Source organism: Ammospiza caudacuta, chromosome 5, assembly GCF_027887145.1.
Source record: "Ammospiza caudacuta isolate bAmmCau1 chromosome 5, bAmmCau1.pri, whole genome shotgun sequence".
NCBI lineage: Eukaryota > Metazoa > Chordata > Aves > Passeriformes > Passerellidae > Ammospiza > Ammospiza caudacuta.
Window position 1 is genome coordinate 77,085,163 of NC_080597.1, and position 17,315 is coordinate 77,102,477.

At 43.9% G+C, this 17,315-nt stretch overlaps 1 protein-coding gene across 1 annotated transcript in view; it reads left to right on the forward strand.

Annotated features, from left to right (window-relative positions):
- Positions 1-3,427: 3,427 nt before the first annotated feature.
- The window catches only part of FBH1 (F-box DNA helicase 1), a 34,331-nt gene continuing 20,443 nt past the window's right edge, over positions 3,428-17,315 (forward strand). The window contains exons 1-6 of the mRNA XM_058805023.1: positions 3,428-3,630; positions 6,095-6,255; positions 7,712-8,199; positions 11,735-11,865; positions 15,087-15,216; positions 16,243-16,433. Of these exons, the coding sequence (XP_058661006.1) occupies positions 6,096-6,255; positions 7,712-8,199; positions 11,735-11,865; positions 15,087-15,216; positions 16,243-16,433 (1,100 nt within the window). The 5' untranslated portion in view covers positions 3,428-3,630; position 6,095. The remainder of the gene's footprint in view (positions 3,631-6,094; positions 6,256-7,711; positions 8,200-11,734; positions 11,866-15,086; positions 15,217-16,242; positions 16,434-17,315) is intronic.

The following is a 17,315-nucleotide window of genomic DNA, read 5'->3' on the forward strand; positions in this document are numbered from 1 at the left end:
GGGAAAGAGGTAAAAAATCAGGATTCTGGGAAATATCCTAGTTGGTTTGGGGGTTTTGATAAGGAAGACTGAGGTTTTCCCTCAGGAGAAGCAGAAACCTGTGTCTATTGCCAGAAAAACATGAATTTTTCCCTCAGGAAATCCACAAATCCCACAGCGCATCCAGGTTTCCCTCCTGGACCAGCCTCAGAAGCCACCGCAGCTTCTCCCGCTCCACCATGGAGCTGGGCCTGTGGGGAAAGGGTCCAAAAAATTGGGATTTTGGGGAATATTGTGGTTGGTCTGCAGGGTTGGGATAAGGAGGAATGAGGCTTTCCCTCAGGAGAAGAAAGGCCTAGTGCCTTCTTCCAGAAAAATGGGACTTTTTCCCTCAGAAAATCCACAAATCCCACAGCACATCCAGGTTTCCCTCCTGCACCAGCCTCTGGAGCTGCCACTGCCTCTCTTGCTCTGCAATGGAGCTGGGCCTGAGGGGAAAGAGGTAAAAAATGAGGATTTTGGGGGTATCCTGGTTGGTTTGGGGGTTTTGATAAGGAAGACTGAGGTTTTCCCTCAGGAGAAGCAGAAACCTGTGTCTATTGCCAGAAAAACATGAATTTTTCCCTCAGGAAATCCACAAATCCCACAGCGCATCCAGGTTTCCCTCCTGGACCAGCCTCAGGAGCTGCCACTGCCTCTCCTGCTCAGCCATGGAGCCAGGCCTCAGGGGAAAGAGGCAAAAAAATCAGGATTTTGGGGGATATGCTGGTTGGTTTGCGGAGTTGGGATAAGCAGGGATGAGGTTTTCCCTCAGGAGAAGCAGAGCCTGGTGTCCGCTTCCAGAAAAATGGGAATTTTTCCCTCAGGAAATCCATGAAGTGGCCTCTCCCTCAGGATAAGCAGCAATTTCCTTCTCCCTCAGAATAATGAAAAGGTTTCATTCTCCCTCAGGATAATTGAAAATTGCCCTTTAGAAAACCAGGACCTGGCCTGTCCTTCGGGAAAAACAGGAATTTTCCTCTCTCTCTGAAATTCAGGAAGCAGTCACTCCTCAGTAAAAGCAAAAATTCCATTATTTTTCCTTGGGAAAATTAGGATCTGGTCTCTCCCTCCAGAAAATAGGATTTTCTTTTCCTAAAGAAATCCAGGATCTGACGTTTCCCTTAGGAAAAACAGAAATTCCCTTTTCCCTCGGGAAAACCAAAGTTTCTTTTTCCATTGGGATGCCCAGGAACCTCTGGAAAAGCAGAAATTCATTTTTTCTCTGGAAAATCAGAAATCAGCCTTTCCCTCAGGAAAATAGGAAAGCCACATCTTCTTTAGGCAAAAAGAAATTCCTTTTTTCCTTAGGGAATACAGAAATAAAATTCCCTTAGGAAATCTTGAAATTCCCTTTTTCCTCAGGGAAAAATGGGCAATTTCTTTTTACTTAGGAAAACCTCTTCCTCCAGAAAACCCGAAATTCCCTCTTCCTTTAGGAAAACCAGGAACTTCCTTTTTCTTTGGGAAAACAAAGAATTAGCCACTCCATCAGGAAAAACAGAATTTTGCTTTTTCATATGGAAAACCAGGAATGGGTTTCTCCCTCAGGAAAACCAGGATTTTCCATTTTCCCTAAGAAAAATTAGAAACCAGCCTCTCCCCCTGGTAACACAGAAATTCCCATTCCCTCTGGGAAAACTCCAAAATTCCTCTCCCTCTTAGGAAAGCCAGAAACCAGCTGGAAATACATAAATTTTCTTTTTCACTCAGGAAAATCTGAAATTCCCCTTTCCCTTTAGAAAACAATTTCCTTTTTCCTGCGGATAGTCAGACACCAACCCCTCCTCCAGGAAAAGCAGCAATTCCCTTTCCCCTCCCAAACGAACAGGAATTTCTGTTTTTCCTGAGGAAAAAAAAAAAAAAAAAACAAACAAAAATTCATTTTTTCCTCAGGAAAAAACAACATAAATTCTTTTTTTCTTTAGGAAACCCAAAAGTTCCCGTTCCCTTCGGGGCTCCCGCAGTCCGGGATCCGCCCCTCATTCCCTCCCCAGCTCATCCCAGGCCGCGCAATTCCCGCGGGAAAATTCCCGGTTTTTCCAACCCACCCGCACGCCGCGGAGCGCCCGTGACGTCACGCGCGGAGATACTGACGTCACCGCAAGGGGAGAGGTAAATAAACCCCGCCCAACACGGAAGTGCTGCACCATTGGACAGTGCTGTGCGCTGATCTGGCTGCTGATTGGGCAGCGGGGAGGGGGCGGGGCCGGTGGAGAGCGCGGGGCCGGAAGCGCCGGGAGCGGGTGAGGAGGGCGCGACCATTTCGGGGCAACGTGGGGGGGACGGGGAGGGGGTTTCCTTGGGAATGGGGTTTATTTGGGAATGCGGAGCCCTCGGGAATGAGGGAATGCTTGGAACTGAGGGATTGGCACTGAGGGGACCCTTGGCAAAGGCGGGGGATTGGCATTCAAAGGGCTTTTGGCGCTGCAGGGGATCTTGGGAATGGAGGCTCTTTTGGCGTTGGGGGCACCGTTGGAAATGGGGGAATCCTTGGAATTGAGGGGTTTGGGAAGAGGGCACCCTTGGAAATGAAGGGAGGTTTGGGATTGAAGGGGGTTTGGGCACTGCGGGGGAGCTTGGACATTGAGGGGTCCTGGGGAATGGGGGCTCCTTCGGCGTGAGGGGCCCTTGGGAATGGGGGAATCCTTGGCATTGAGGGATTGGGAATGAGGGGTAACAGGATGGGGGAGTGAACGGGGGGCGTCTTGGCTGACAAGGGGTTAAAAGGGAATTCCTAAGGAATGAGGGAATCCTTGGAATTGGGGCATTGGCACTGAGGGGACCCTTGGCATTGAGGGTGCCTTGGGAATGGGGGAATCCTTGGGATTGAGGGATTGGGAATGAGGAGTAACAGGATGGGGGAGTGAGCAGGGGGGCTCTTGGCTGAGAAGGGGTTAAAAGGAAATTTCTTGGGAATGAGGGAATCCTTGGAATTCAGGGATTGGCAGTGAGGGCACCCTTGGCATTGAGGGGGGCCTTGGGAATGGGGGTGTCCTTAGGATTTGAGGGGACCCTTAGAAAAAGGGGAATCATTGGGATTGAGGGATTGGGAATGAGGGGTGACAGGATGGGGGAGTGAACAGGGAATCTTTTGGCTGAGAAGGGGTTAAAAGGGAATTCCTTGGGGATTAGGGAATCCTTGGAACTGGGGGGTTGGCACTGAGGGGACAGCTGGCATTGAGGGGATCCTTGGGAATGGGGGAATCCTTGGGATTTGAGAGGAGCTTTGAAAAAAGAGGGAATCCTTGGAACTGAGGGATTGGGAATGAGGAGTAACAGGATGGGGGAGTGAACAGGGGGGCCCTTGGCTGAGAAGGGGTTAAAAGGGGATTCCTTGGAACTGGGGCGTTGGCACTGAGGGGTTTTTGGGAATGGGGGGTTGGAAATGAGGGCACCCTCTGGACGAGGACGGTGCATCCATTTGGGAAAGGGTTTGGAAAGGACGTTCTGGAGGGAAAACAGGGAGCAGCTCCAACTTCATCCCAAATGTTTCTCATCCCTTGGGAGCTTCCCCCTCCATCCTCTGATCCTTTGGCTTCCCAGCTGGAATGTCGTGCCCTGGCTGACACTGGAAGCCACACGGGAAATTGGGAAAAAATAGGAATGCAGGTGAAGCCTGAGAAATTCCATTTTTAAGTAGAATCCTGGGATGATTTCGGTTGGAAAAGATGACCCAAATCCAGCCCCAGATTCCCTCAGCACATTCCTGAAAGCCATAAAAGTGCCTTGAATTGGGTTTTTCCCTTTTATTTCCCTCGTTTCCCATATTTTGAGGAAATGGGGATGTTGGGAACCAGGCTCCCCTAAGAGCTGAGTGGTTTTAGCTCTGCTGAGCTGAAAAGGAGGGAGCAGCACGTCCATAAAATCATTCCATTGGAAAAAACCCTGAAATTATCCCAAGGAATAACCAGGCTGATCCTTGGATCCTGCCCTAAGGAAAATGGGGCTTTTTTGGGGCTGCTGCTCTTAAAAGAGAAATAAATAAATTAAAGGAAGCAAAAGTGAAACTGCTGATGCTGGCAGGAGGGAGCTCATCCTGTGACAGCCGCTCCTGCTGGCTTTGGCTTCTTTTGTGGAAAAAAAATTGAATTTTGTGGGGGGTTTTTGGTGGCCAGAAGAGAGGAGTTTGTGCCTGTTCCAAGTAAGGTTTGGTTATTTTATGGGAATAATTCCCAGGAGGATTTTTTTAAACTGCAAAAGGGTTAATAGTTTAATAAGAGATAAAAGAATCCCATGAAAAAGAGTCTTCTTAACCAATTTCCTCCTTGGGAAAATGAGTTTGTCCTTTAATTTAATTTAATTTTTAATCTTTTATTTAATTTTTTATTATTTTATTTTGGTTTTCTAATTTTGGTTTATTTTATTTAATCTCTTCTTCTATATATATCTAGTGCAAATTGCCAAAAGCACACCATTAGTTTAAAATAATTTTCTTCTATATTCTTATTACATTGGTTAAATGCATATTTATGAGGATTATATATATTTCAATATATTATATATAATATACATATTTTATATATAATATATATAATATTTCAGTATTATATATAATATTTTTGTTAGTTTATGTGTTATGAGAATACTTTTTCTTGATTTTGACCTTTTGACTTGTCTGCATGTTATTTTATTTTATGTATTTTATTTTTTCTTGAGGTTCTATTTTGTTGTTTTGACATTTCTTGATAACTGGAGAATTAGTAGGGAACATTTTTCTGGGTGTCTTGGTTCTTGTTATTGAAATATTATCATTTAGATAAGATGCTCCACAAATAAATTGAATTAACATTGTTATTTTATGCCATTATCTGAGTTAGTTATGTAAATAAAAGTATTCAACATAATTAATTTTAATAAAATTTTAATTTTAATTACATTTAACTACATAGTTTCTATTCTAATATTATGAGAAAACCTAAGCATATATTTCTTTTATTACTATTTGTGCAAGCTAAATGGTGTATATAAAAGCTGACAGATTATATTATATCTAAAAAGTAGTTAAAAGGGATTATAAATTGTATTATATTAAAACTGTTGTGATTAACAATAACTTGTAAAGCCAATGCATAAATATGAAAGACAATTAATATATTATAATGTTACTAGATTGTGTTATATATTATATAATTTATTATACTTATATTTATTTATATTATTACTTTGATTAATTATATTTATTATATAATGTATTATATACTGTACAAGTAATATATTATTATGATGATATAAATATATTACAGAATTTATAAATTCTACAATATTCATATTATATTATTAATATATTCCATTGATATATAGATAATATGGTTCCATTAATATATTGTTAATATTGTATCATATATTATAATATAATGTATAATATACTATAATGTATTATAATATAATAATATAAATAACCCTATCATACTAATATAAAAATATAATTATAATATAAGACAATAATATTTATTATAAACAATGTAATATTTTATATTATAATATGATTATATGGCTATACATAATATATTATATGATACTAATATAGTAATATTATAACTATAATATTATAATAATTATAGAGTAATTCTACTTACAGCTACAATATTATAATGACTATAGAATAATTTTATTTGTACTATGATATAATATATTAACTATATTGTCATTTATAACATTGCATTATATTACGTTATATTATGTTATGTTATGTTATGTTATGTTACGTTACGTTATATTATGCTATATTATGCTACATTATACTACATTATACTATATTATATTATGCTATATCATATCTTATAATATTATATCTTATTATATCTTATTATATTACATCACATCTAATTATATCATATGTGATTATGAAATTGTAGCTATATTGTCATTTATAAAAAAGGGCAGCCACAGCTTCTCTGGGAACTCCTGGCTGGGATGGAATTCCTAACTAAATATACCCCAACAAATCATCCCCTAAATATCCACACGGAACCATCACTCCACTATAACTTGCTGAAACCCTGCGGCCTCTCAGAATTCCAGAGGAGAAAATAAAATTTTATTTTTTCCCTTCGTTTTCCCTCGTGTCCCGCAGGATGCGGCGCCGGCGGCACCTCACAGCCCCCGAGTGCGCGGCCCTGGCCCGGAGCCCCGAGGGCTCAGCCCCGCTGAGGCACCCCCTGAGCCTGCCCCGAGGAGGAGGAGGGGGAAACCGGGGCCTTCATCCCGTCCACGGCACACGGAGACATCCCAGAGGTACTGCTGGGACAGCTGGGAATGTTCCCTGGGGCAGGGAGGGACCCAGGGAGAGCTGGGAATGTTCCCCTGGAGCAGGGAAGGCTCCAGGGAGAGCTGGGAATGTTCCCTGGGGCAGGGAGGGACCCAGGGAGAGCTGGGAATGTTCCCTGGAGCAGGGAGGGATCCAGGGAGAGCTGGGAATGTTCCCTGGGGCAGGGAAGGCTCCAGGGAGAGCTGGGAATGTTCCCTGGGGCAGGGAGGGATCCAGGGAGAGCTGGGAATGTTCCCTGGAGCAGGGAGGGATCCAGGGAGAGCTCCCAGCACATTGCAGGGCCTGCAGGGGCTCCAGCAGAGCTGCAGAGGGACTGGGGACAAGGCCTGCAGGGACAGCACACAGGGAATGGCTCCCACTGCCAGAGGGCAGCCATGGGTGGCATCTTGGCAATGAGGAATTCCTGCCTGGGCTGGCATTGCCACAGCAGCTGGGGCTGCCCCTGATCCCTGCAGTGCCCAAGGCCAGGCTGGAGCAGCCTGGGATGGTGGCATTGGAATGGGATGGGCTTGAAGGGCCCTTCCCACCCAAACCATTCTGGGATTTGGGACACTCAGAATCCATCCCCAGGGATTTTTATGGAAGTTGGGGATGGCAAAGGGAAGGGAGACCCTTCCTGGAGTGCTGAGATTGCCAGTGAAGCCCCCAGACCCCAAAATCCCTTCCTAGAGAGGAGTCGGGGTGGGGATGGATCCAATGGCAGGCTGGGAGAGCTGGGAATGGAGGGAATTCCCTGGAGAGGGAGCCTGGGGTGGGATTTTGGGAAGGGATTCCCAGAGCAGCTGGGGCTGCCCCTGATCCCTGCAATGGCCAAGGTTGGGCACTGGGGCTGGAGCAGCCTGGCACAGTGGGAGGTGTCCCTGCTATGGCAGGGGTGGCACTGGAGGAGCTCTGGGGTTCCTTCCCACCCAAACCATTCCAGGATTCCATTGAAAAGAGTTTCCTTGACCCATTTCCTCTCTGTGAGATTTTGTGATTTTATTCACTTTATTTTTTTAAAAGTATAATTATTTTATTTAATTTTTCATTTTATTTGTTGCATTTAATTTTGCTTTTTACAATTTTATATGATTTTTATTTTATTTCTTATTTTATGTTGGTTTATATATTTGTTATTTTCATCTTATTTCTTTTCATTTAAAGTTTTTATTTTCTTTTTTATTCTTTTGTTCAAATTTAATTTCATTTTATTGCCCAAATCCTGCTGCCTCCACACCTGTGGCTGAGCGGAAACCCCAGCAAACCCGCCCTGAATTCCTGGGAGATTTGGGATTCCGACCCATTTTCCTGAGAATTCTCTCTGTACCTGGCTCCCTTCCCACTGAACATTCCCTGCCCAGCCTGGAATGCCACCAAAACCCCAAATCCTTCCTCGTTCCCTGATTTCCACGGAACTCATTGCCACTCTTCCCCTTGGTGCAGCACCAGGCCAGCAGAGGAAGATCTCGGATTTCTTTGGGATGCTGAAGTCGCCGCGAGCGGGAGGCGCGGGGATGCCGAGCCCTGGGATCAAGGAGGAGCCCCTGGACCCCTTCTCCCCTGCACCTCCTGCTTCCTTCAGCCAGCCCTCGCTCTCCCTGCCTCCCCAGGCCTCGGTGCCGCCCCCCAGGGCCCACTCCAGGAAAAGAGCAATTCCCAAAGCGGAGCAGGAGCTCTGGGAGGAGCCTGAGGAGAAGATCCCAGAGCTCAGTGGGCTCCAGCAGGAGTGGGAGGAGCTGGAGGTGGAGCCCCTTCCCGATTCCCGCTTCGGGCTGCTGGGCACGCGGAGCTGGCAGGTTCCTCAGGGATCCATGGAGGACCTTCCTCCTGAGATCCTCAGGAACATCTTTGCTTTCCTGCCAGTTCTGGATCTGTACCAGAACCTGAGCCTGGTGTGTCGCTGCTGGAGGGAGATAATCCGGGATCCACGGGTAAGGAACGTTCTGGAATCATCCCACAGGATCATCCATGTGTCCCTTTGTTCCTTTAAATCCCATCATTCTTCTCATGGGATCATCCGTGCCTCCCTTTGTTCTTTAAATCCCATCTTTCTTCCCTAAATCTGTGAGTTTTTAGGTCTCTTGCCATTTTTCTTTGGTCTTCTAAACCAAAAGATCCAAGATCCATGGGTAAGGACTACTCTGGGATAAATCCATGGGATCATCCATGCTTCCCTTTTTTCCTTTAGATCCCATAATTCTTCACAAAATCCATGAATTTTTAGATCTCCTGCCATTTTTCCATTTTTTCTTTGGTCTTCTGGACCAAAAGTTGTTGCCCTATATCTGAGATCTGTGGTAAGGAACGCTCTGGGATCATCCCATGGGATCATACATCCTTTGTTTCCCTTTGTTCCTGTAAATCCCATCATTCTTCCCCAAATCCAGGAATTTTTAGATTTCCTGCCTTTTTTTATTTGGTCTTTTGGACCAAAAGATCCAAGATCCATGGGTATGGAACACTCTGGGATCATCCCATGGGATCATCCATGCCTCCCTTTGTTCCTGTAAATCCCATTATTCTTCCCACAATCCATGAATTTTTAGGTTTCCTGCCATTTTTTTGGACCAAAAGTTGCTGCCCTATATCCAAAATATGAGATCCACAGGTAAAGAACGCTCTGAGATTATCCCATGGGATCATCCATGTCTCTGTTTGTTCCTTTAAATCCCATCATTCTTCTCATGGGATCATCCATGCCTCCCTTTGTTCCTTTAAATCCCATAATTCTTCCCACAATCCAGGAATTTTTAGATTTCCTGCCCTTTTTCTTTGGTCCTCTGGACCAAAAGATCCAAGATCCATGGGTAAGGAATACCCTGGGATGATCCCATTGAGTCATCCATGCTTCCCTTTTTTCCTTTAGATCCCATAATTCTTCACAAAATCCATGAATTTTTAGGTCTTCTGCCATTTTTCCATTTTTTTCTTTGGTCTTCTGGACCAAAAGTTGTTGCCCTATATCTGAGATCTGTGGTAAGGAACGCTCTGAGATTATCCCATTGGATCATCATCGTGCCTCTCTTTGTTCCTTTAAATCCCATCTTTCTTCCCATGGGATCATCCATGCCCTGCCTGCCTCCTTGTTCCTTTAAATCCCATCTTTCTTCCCACAAGCCAGGAATTTTTAGGTCTTCTGCCCTTTTTCCTTGGTCTTCTAAACCAAAAGATCCAAGATCCATGAGTACGAAACACTCTGGGATGATCCCATAGATCATCCATGCTTCCCTTTGTTCCTTTAGATCCCATTATTCTTCCCCAAATCCACGAATTTTTAGGTCTTCTGCCTTTTTTTTTTTTGTCTTCTGGGCCAAAAGTTGTTGCCCTATATCTGAGATCTGTGGGTAAGGAATGCTCTGGGATCATCCCATGGGATCATCCATTCCTCCCTTTGTTCCTGTAAATCCCATCATTTTTCCCCAAATCCAGGAATTTTTAGGTTTCCTGCCATTTTTTTTGGACCAAAAGTTGCTGCCCTATATCCAAAATCTGAGATCCACAGGTAAAGAACACTCTGTGATTATCCCATGGGATCATCCATGCTCTGCCTGCCTCCTTGTTCCTTTAAATCCCATCTTTCTTCCCACAATCCATGAATTTTTAGATTTCCTGCCTTTTTTTATTTGGTCTTCTGGCCCAAAGGTTGCAGCCCTATATCCAGAATCCATGTTGGAACAACATTCCTTCCCATCCATGGAAAAAAAATCTGGAATATTCCATAAAATGCCCTTTGCAGAGTTTTCCCTGCAGCCTTTTCTCCTGGCAGGAATTTTCCAGGGAATTCCTGCATTGTCCCCAAGCCTCTGGGTGTGTCTGTGGTGGTTTTTGTCACAAATGGATTTGGAGGAATTCTGGAGCTCTGTTTTCGTGGGTTTTGGTTCCTCTGGAATCAAGGCAAACAGCTGGAAGGAATGATCCCTAAATCCCACAGAAAGTGGCTTGGGAACAGGCAGCACCTCTGCAGGCACTCACCATCCCCAAAAATCCAGCCCTGTTTGCAGCCTTTGAGGATTTTTCCCCCCTTTATTTTTCCCCCCTTTATTTTTCCCCCCTTTATTTTTCCCCCCTTTATTTTTCCCCCCTTTATTTTCCCCCCTTTCCTTTTCCCCCCTTTCCTTTTCCTCCTTCTTTCCCTTTTTTCTTATTTTTCCCTCTTTTTTCCTCCATCTTTCCCTTTTTTCTCTATTTTTCCCTCTTTTTTTCCTCCCTCTTCCCCCCCCTTTTCCTTTTTTTTCCCTTTTTTCTCTTAATTTTTCCCTCCCTTTTTTTTCCTCTCTTTTTCCCCCCTTTTTTCCCCTTCTCTTTTCCCACTTCTCTTTTTTTCCCTCTCTCTTTTTCCCCTTTCCTCCCCCATCCCCCTTTCCCACCCAGCTCCTTTTCCCCCCTTCCTTTTCGCCCCTATTTTTTTCCTCCCTCTTTCTTCCTTTTTTCCCTTTTTCTCTCTTTTTCTCTCTCTTTTTTTCCTTTTTCCTTCTTTGTTTTCCTCTTCCCTTTCCCCTGCTCTTTTTTTCCATCTCTTTTCCCCCCCTCCCCTTTCCTTCCCCATCTCCCTTTCCCATCCCGCTCCTTTTTCCCCCTCCTTTTTCCCCCTTTCTTTTTCCGCTCTATTTTTTGTCCTCCCTCTTTTTTCCTGTCCCTTTTCCTTCCTTTTCCCCTTTTTTCTCTCTTTTTCTCTCTCTTTTTTCCCTCTCTTTTCCCCCCTTTTTTCCCCTTCTCTTTTCCCACTTCTCTTTTTTTCCCTCTCTCTTTTTCCCCTTTCCTCCCCCATCCCCCTTTCCCACCCAGCTCCTTTTCCCCCCTTCCTTTTCGCCCCTATTTTTTTCCTCCCTCTTTCTTCCTTTTTTCCCTTTTTCTCTCTTTTTCTCTCTCTTTTTTTCCTTTTTCCTTCTTTGTTTTCCTCTTCCCTTTCCCCTGCTCTTTTTTTCCATCTCTTTTCCCCCCCTCCCCTTTCCTTCCCCATCTCCCTTTCCCATCCCGCTCCTTTTTCCCCCTCCTTTTTCCCCCTTTCTTTTTCCGCTCTATTTTTTGTCCTCCCTCTTTTTTCCTGTCCCTTTTCCTTCCTTTTCCCCTTTTTTCTCTCTTTTTCTCTCTCTTTTTTCCCTCTCTTTTCCCCCCTTTTTTCCCCTTCTCTTTTCCCACTTCTCTTTTTTTCCCTCTCTCCTTTTCCCCTTTCCTTCCCCATCTCCCTTTCCCACCCAGCTCCTTTTCCCCCCTTCCTTTTCGCCCCTATTTTTTTCCTCCCTCTTTCTTCCTTTTTTCCCTTTTTCTCTCTTTTTCTCTCTCTCTCTTTTCCCCCATTTTCCCCCCTCCTCTTTTCCCTCTCTCTCTTTTCCCCCTTCTCTTTCCCCCCTTTCCTTCCCCATCTCCCTTTCCCCCCCAGCTCCCTTTTTCACCCCCATGGCTCTGAGCCCCCCCTGATTTCTGCCTTTGGGATGCCATGAGGTGATTGCTGTGTTCCCACTCCAGTTCATCCCTTGGAAGAAGCTCTACCAGCAGTTCCTGAGCAGGGAGCAGTCAGCCCTGCTGAGGGTGGAGCAGATCCTGCAGGAATTCTCCATAGCCCAGGAGCACCAGGGCTGTGTGCTGGGGCTGGTCAGGTGAGTCCTGCACGTCCTCACCTTGTCCTGCCTTTGGGATTTCTTCAAATTGCCAGGTTTGTCTTCTGGGACATGTGCAGGAAAATGGGGAGGGAAAGTGATTTTAATAGGAAAAACCACTAAAAAGAGGTACAAAACTTTCCTTTCCTTATTCTGTTACACAAGATCCTGGAATCATGGAATTCTTTAGGGTGGAAAAGGCCTCTAAGACATGGAATCCAGCCATTCCCAGCACTGCCAAGGCCACCCGTGTCCCCAAGTGCCACATCCACAGTGCTGGAGCCTGAAATGCCAAAAACTCTCAGAACTTTGGGGCTGTAAGCCAAAACTTAGAATTAAACACAAGATTTAATCTGAGACCTTAGAAAAAACTTCCAAATTTAAAAGCAGGAATGTGGATTTATAGTTTAGAGCAGAGACACATTAAAATAAATAAAGGTTTAGAGGTTAAGATAGAGAAAAAATAAAGTAGCAAGGTGGATCCAACTTCTGGAATCATGGAATGGTTTGGATTGGGAAGAACCTTAAAATGATCCAGTTCCACCCCTGGGCATGGAATTGCACTAAGGGACACTTGCAGACAGCCAGAAGGAGCTTCCAGTCTGAGAGCTGGGTGCAGGAATTTATTCCAGCTCTTCTGGGCCACAAAACTGGGAATTCTTGTCCAGGTGGCTGCTGGCACAGGAATGGGCTGGAAATGCAAATTCCAGCTGCTCAGATTGATGGAAAACACAGCAGGGATGAACATGGGTGCTGTGGGGGCAGCACAGTGAATTCCTCCTCATAAAAGGATCAATCGTGTAAAATTCCTATTAATGTGAGTGTGTTCAGGTGGAGAGAAGATTCAGGAAAAATTATTATTGAGGCATCAGTGTGTTCAGGTGAAGAGCAGATTTAAGAATGAAATATAATTATTATTGAGGCATCTGTGTTCAGGTGGAGAGCAGATGTAAGAATCAAGTATAATTATTATTAATACGAGTGTGTTCAGGTGAAGAGAAGATTCAAGAATAAAGTCTAATTTTTATTAATAGGAGTGTGTTCAGGTGGAGAAAAGATTCAAGAAAAATTATTATTGGGTCATCAGTGTGTTTAGGTGGAGAGCAGATTTGAAAATAAAGTATAATTATTATTAACATGAATGTGTTCAGGTGGAGAGGATTCAAGAAAAATGATTATTGAGTCATCAGTCATCAGAGAGCAGATTTAAGAATAAAGTATAATTCTTATTAATGTGAGTGTGTTCAGGTGGAGAGAAGATTCAAGAAGAATTATTGAGGCATCAGTGTGTTCAGGTGAAGAGAAGATTTTAATTCAAGAATAATTATGTTGGAGGCATCAGTGTGTTCAGGTGAAGGTTTGAAAATAAAGTATAATTATTAATATGAGTGTGTTCAAGTGGAGAGAAGATTCAAGAAGAATTATTATTGAGGCATCAGTGTGTTCAGGTAAAGAGAAGATTTAAGAATAATTACGATTGAGATATCAGTGTGTTCAGGTGAAGAGCAGATCTAAGAATAAAGTATAATTTTTATTAATATGAGTGTGTTAGGTGGAGAGAAGATTCAAGAATAATTATGATGGAGACAGTGTGTTCAGGTGAAGAGCAGATTTTAATTCAAGAAAAATTATTGAGGCATCAGTGTGTTCAGGTAAGGGCAGATTTAAAAATAAAGTAAAATTATTATTAAGAATATTAAGAATAAAGTATAATTTTATAATATGAGTGTGTTCAGATGGAGAGGGTTCAAGAAATTATTATTGAGGCATCAGTGTGTTAAGGTGAAAAGCAAATTTAATAATTAAATATAATTATTAATATGAGCGTGTTCAGGTGGAGAGAAGATTCAAGAAAAATTATCATTGAGGCATCAGTGTGTTCATGAAAAGAGTAAATATGAGTGTGTTCAGGTGAATAGGAAATTCAAGAATAAAGTCTAATTTTTATTAATATGGGTGTGTTCAGGTGGAGAGCAGATTTAAGAATAATTATGATTGAGACAGTGTGTTCAGGTGGAGAGAAGATTCAAGAAGAATTATCATTGAGGCATCAGTGTGTTCAGATGAAGAGCAGATTTAAAAATAAAGTGTAATTATGATTGAGACATCAGTGTGTTCAGGTGGAGAGCAGATTTAAGGATAAAATATAATTATTATTAACATGAATGTATTCAGGTGGAGAGGATTCAAGAAAAATTATTGAGTCATCAGTGTGTTCAGGTGAAGGGCAGATTTAATAATAAAGTACATTTTTATTATTAATATGAGTGTGTTCAGGTGGAGAGAAAATTCAAGAAGAATTGTGATTGAGGCATCAGTGTGTTCAGATGAAGAGCAGATTTAAAAATAAAGTGTAATTATGATTGAGACATCAGTGTGTTCAGGTGTAGAGCAGATTTAAGATTAATTATTATTGAGGCATCAGTGTGTTCAGGTGAAGGGCAGATTTAAGAATTAAGTATAATTTTTATTAATAGGAGTGTGTTCAGGTGGAGAGAAGATTTAAGAATCATTATTTCTGAGGCATCAGGGTGTTCAGGTGAAGAGATGCAGGCAATTCGTGCATGGTTTGGTTTCCAGACCCAAACTCTTTTCCTTCCTGCCTGTATTTTTCCCACAAAATGCAGAATCACAGATTTTTTTTTTTTTAATTTTAAGATTTTTTGGTTAATGTATTAAAGAGTGTGGTGGCTTTTGGTGCTAGTTAATTATTAATGTGTTTATTTTTTTGTTGTGAAATAGGTAAAGTAGGTTTAAAACTTTAAAAGGGCATGAAGAAAATTTTATTCATAGTTCCCAGGTTTCTTTTCTCTGCGTGTTTTTCGCAGAGGTCTGTGCAGTTTTTTAATGGTTGGAAGCTTTATATCAGTTTTTTTAATGTTTTTAATGTAAAACTATGACAGCAAGTATGATTGGTTGAATGCAGAAGTCAAAACTGTGCTTGAAAAAACATCTACAGACTACATTAATATTTTAAATTTTCTGAAAGATGGGTATTTGGTAATTTACCTGTATACAAAGTTAGGTAAACACTGATTTGTGTGCAGTGTTCTTTGTGCAGAGGCAATCCCTTGTGACAATTATTAACATTATTTTTGCTGAGTTCAGTGGCTCTCAGAGGGTCCCTGCTGCATTAATGTGAGCTGTGGGCATCACCAGCTGTGCTTTGGAGCAGCCCCAAGTTCCTGGGAGAGCAAATCCCTGTTATTCCCCCTGCACAGGTTGGTGTCATCCACAGGAGCCCGGGTGGATCCCAGCAGGCTTCTGCAGCTGCTGGGAACCCATCCCCTCTTCCCAAAGGCTCAGTTCTGTGTCCTCAGCAAATTCCCAGATTTGCACAGCAAGCCTGGGGTGAGTTTCACTCTTACTTCTTTTTTATTTCTTTTATTTCACTCTTATTTCTGCTTTTTTTTTTTTTAACAAATTCCTGCAGTGTCCCCAAGCCTCTGTGGTGCTTCCTGTCACCAAATGGATTTGGAGGAATTCTGGAGCTGTGTTTTAATGGGTTTTGGTTCCTCTGGAATCAAGGCAAACAGCTGGAAGGAATGATCCCTAAATCCCACAGAAAGTGGTTTGGGAACAGGCATCACCCCTCCAGTCACTCACCATGCCCTGGGATCTGACCTCAGCCCACATTCCTGGGGAGATCCAGGTTTGCCTTCGTGCCATTCCCATAAATTTGGATGGGTAAAGCTGGACAGGATGCAAATATGGGATGTGCTCCTCCCTTTTTCACCCATCCTAAAACTTGTCTGAGGTCACTGTGCCCTCCTGTGTCCCAAACTCCTCCCTCTGTGGTGTTATTTGGGATCATTTGGGCTGACCATGATGCCTCAGGTTTGGCTTTTCTATTTTATATTCTGAGCTGCTTTAGTGTGTGGGGCTGGGTTCACATTCAGGGATGGTGAGCTGTGTGCACAGAGCAGGGAGACAAAACAATTCCTGCTCCAGCTGGGCACCAAGGACAAATGCCCCAAATCTCAGCCCAGGAGCACAAACCCCGTGGGCTGGAGAGAGAAAAACAAGCAGGGTGGGACTGCCTGGGCTAAAGCTGCAATGGGACAATGAAGTGCAAGGTGCAAATGGAGCAGAGCTGATCCCAGGGACAGACCCCGGCAGCGCTCGTGCATTTTGGGGCCGTTTTGGGTCATCTTGGGTGCAGCCCTGGCTGGGCTCTGGTGCTGCCCAAGGGGGATCCATGGATCCTTTCCATAAATCCCTGCTTTATTCTGGAACTCTGCCCAGCCTCTGTCCTAGCTCAGCCTTCTCAAGGCATCAATTTAAGATTTCACAGTCCTCACTGAATTTTTCCACCTCCTAGTGAGATTTCCCTGGAAGCTCCAAGCTGTTTGCTGTGTTTCCCTTGTCCTTGCCCAGGCAGAGAAGATGTGGGCCATGTTTGCTGTCATGGTGCTGTTCTCTGACGGCGTTGGGGACATCCAGAGGCTGCTGGAATGTTTCCGGAGCCCCCGCTCGGAGCTGGCCCTGCTGGAGGTCACCGAGGTGCTGCACTGCATGGCCACGCTGCTGCTGGCCATGAGGAACAAGAGCATCCCCATCTCCAACAGGTCAGGAGCTTCCCATTCCAGCCCTGGGTGCTCCAACCCAGCTTTGGATGTTCCAGGGATGAGGCAGCTCCAGCTGCTCTAGGAATTCCAGCCCAGCCCAGGAATTCCTTCCCAAACCTCCCCTTTTTTCCAGTCTGAAGCCATTCTCTGTGTCCTGTCCCTCCATCCTTTATCCCAAAGTCTCTCCTGGAGCCTCTTCAGACCCTGGAAGAGGCTCTGAGGTCTCTCCAACTTTGAGTTTCAGATGCCTCCAAATCCCAGCAGAACAGGAGCATTCCCATCTCCAACAGGTCAGGAGTTTCCCATTCCATCCCAGGGTGCTCCAATCCAGCTTTGGATGTTCCAGGGATGAGGCAGCTGGAGTTTCTCTGGGAGTTCCTTCCCAAGATCTCATCCTAAATCTCCCTTTGTTCCCAGTCTGAAGCCATTCCCTGTGTCCTGTCCATCCTTTATCCCAAAGTCTCTCCTGGAGCCCCTGGAGGCTCTGGAGGAGGCTCTGAGGTCTCTCCAAATTTGAGTTTCAGATCCCTCCAGTTCCCTGGGGATTTGGATCTCCAGCCTGGCCTTGGACACCTCCAGGGATGAGGCAGCTCCAGCTCCTCTAGGAGTTCCATTCCAGTGCTTCCCCACCTTCCCAGCCAGGAATTCCTTCCCAATTTCTCATCTATCCCATCCCTCTGGCACTCCCCCTTATCCTGTCACTCCTTTCAGGAGACAACATTCAAAAAACTCCAAATTTTCCCAAAATAAAACGAGGATTTAAAGACTCCTCCTACTCAGCTATGACAGTTTAATGTTTTTATTACCTCCCCAAAACTGATTTATTTTACTTCATTCCAAGTCCTAGGAGCTCCTTCCCTCATGATCCTTTTGTTCCCAAAA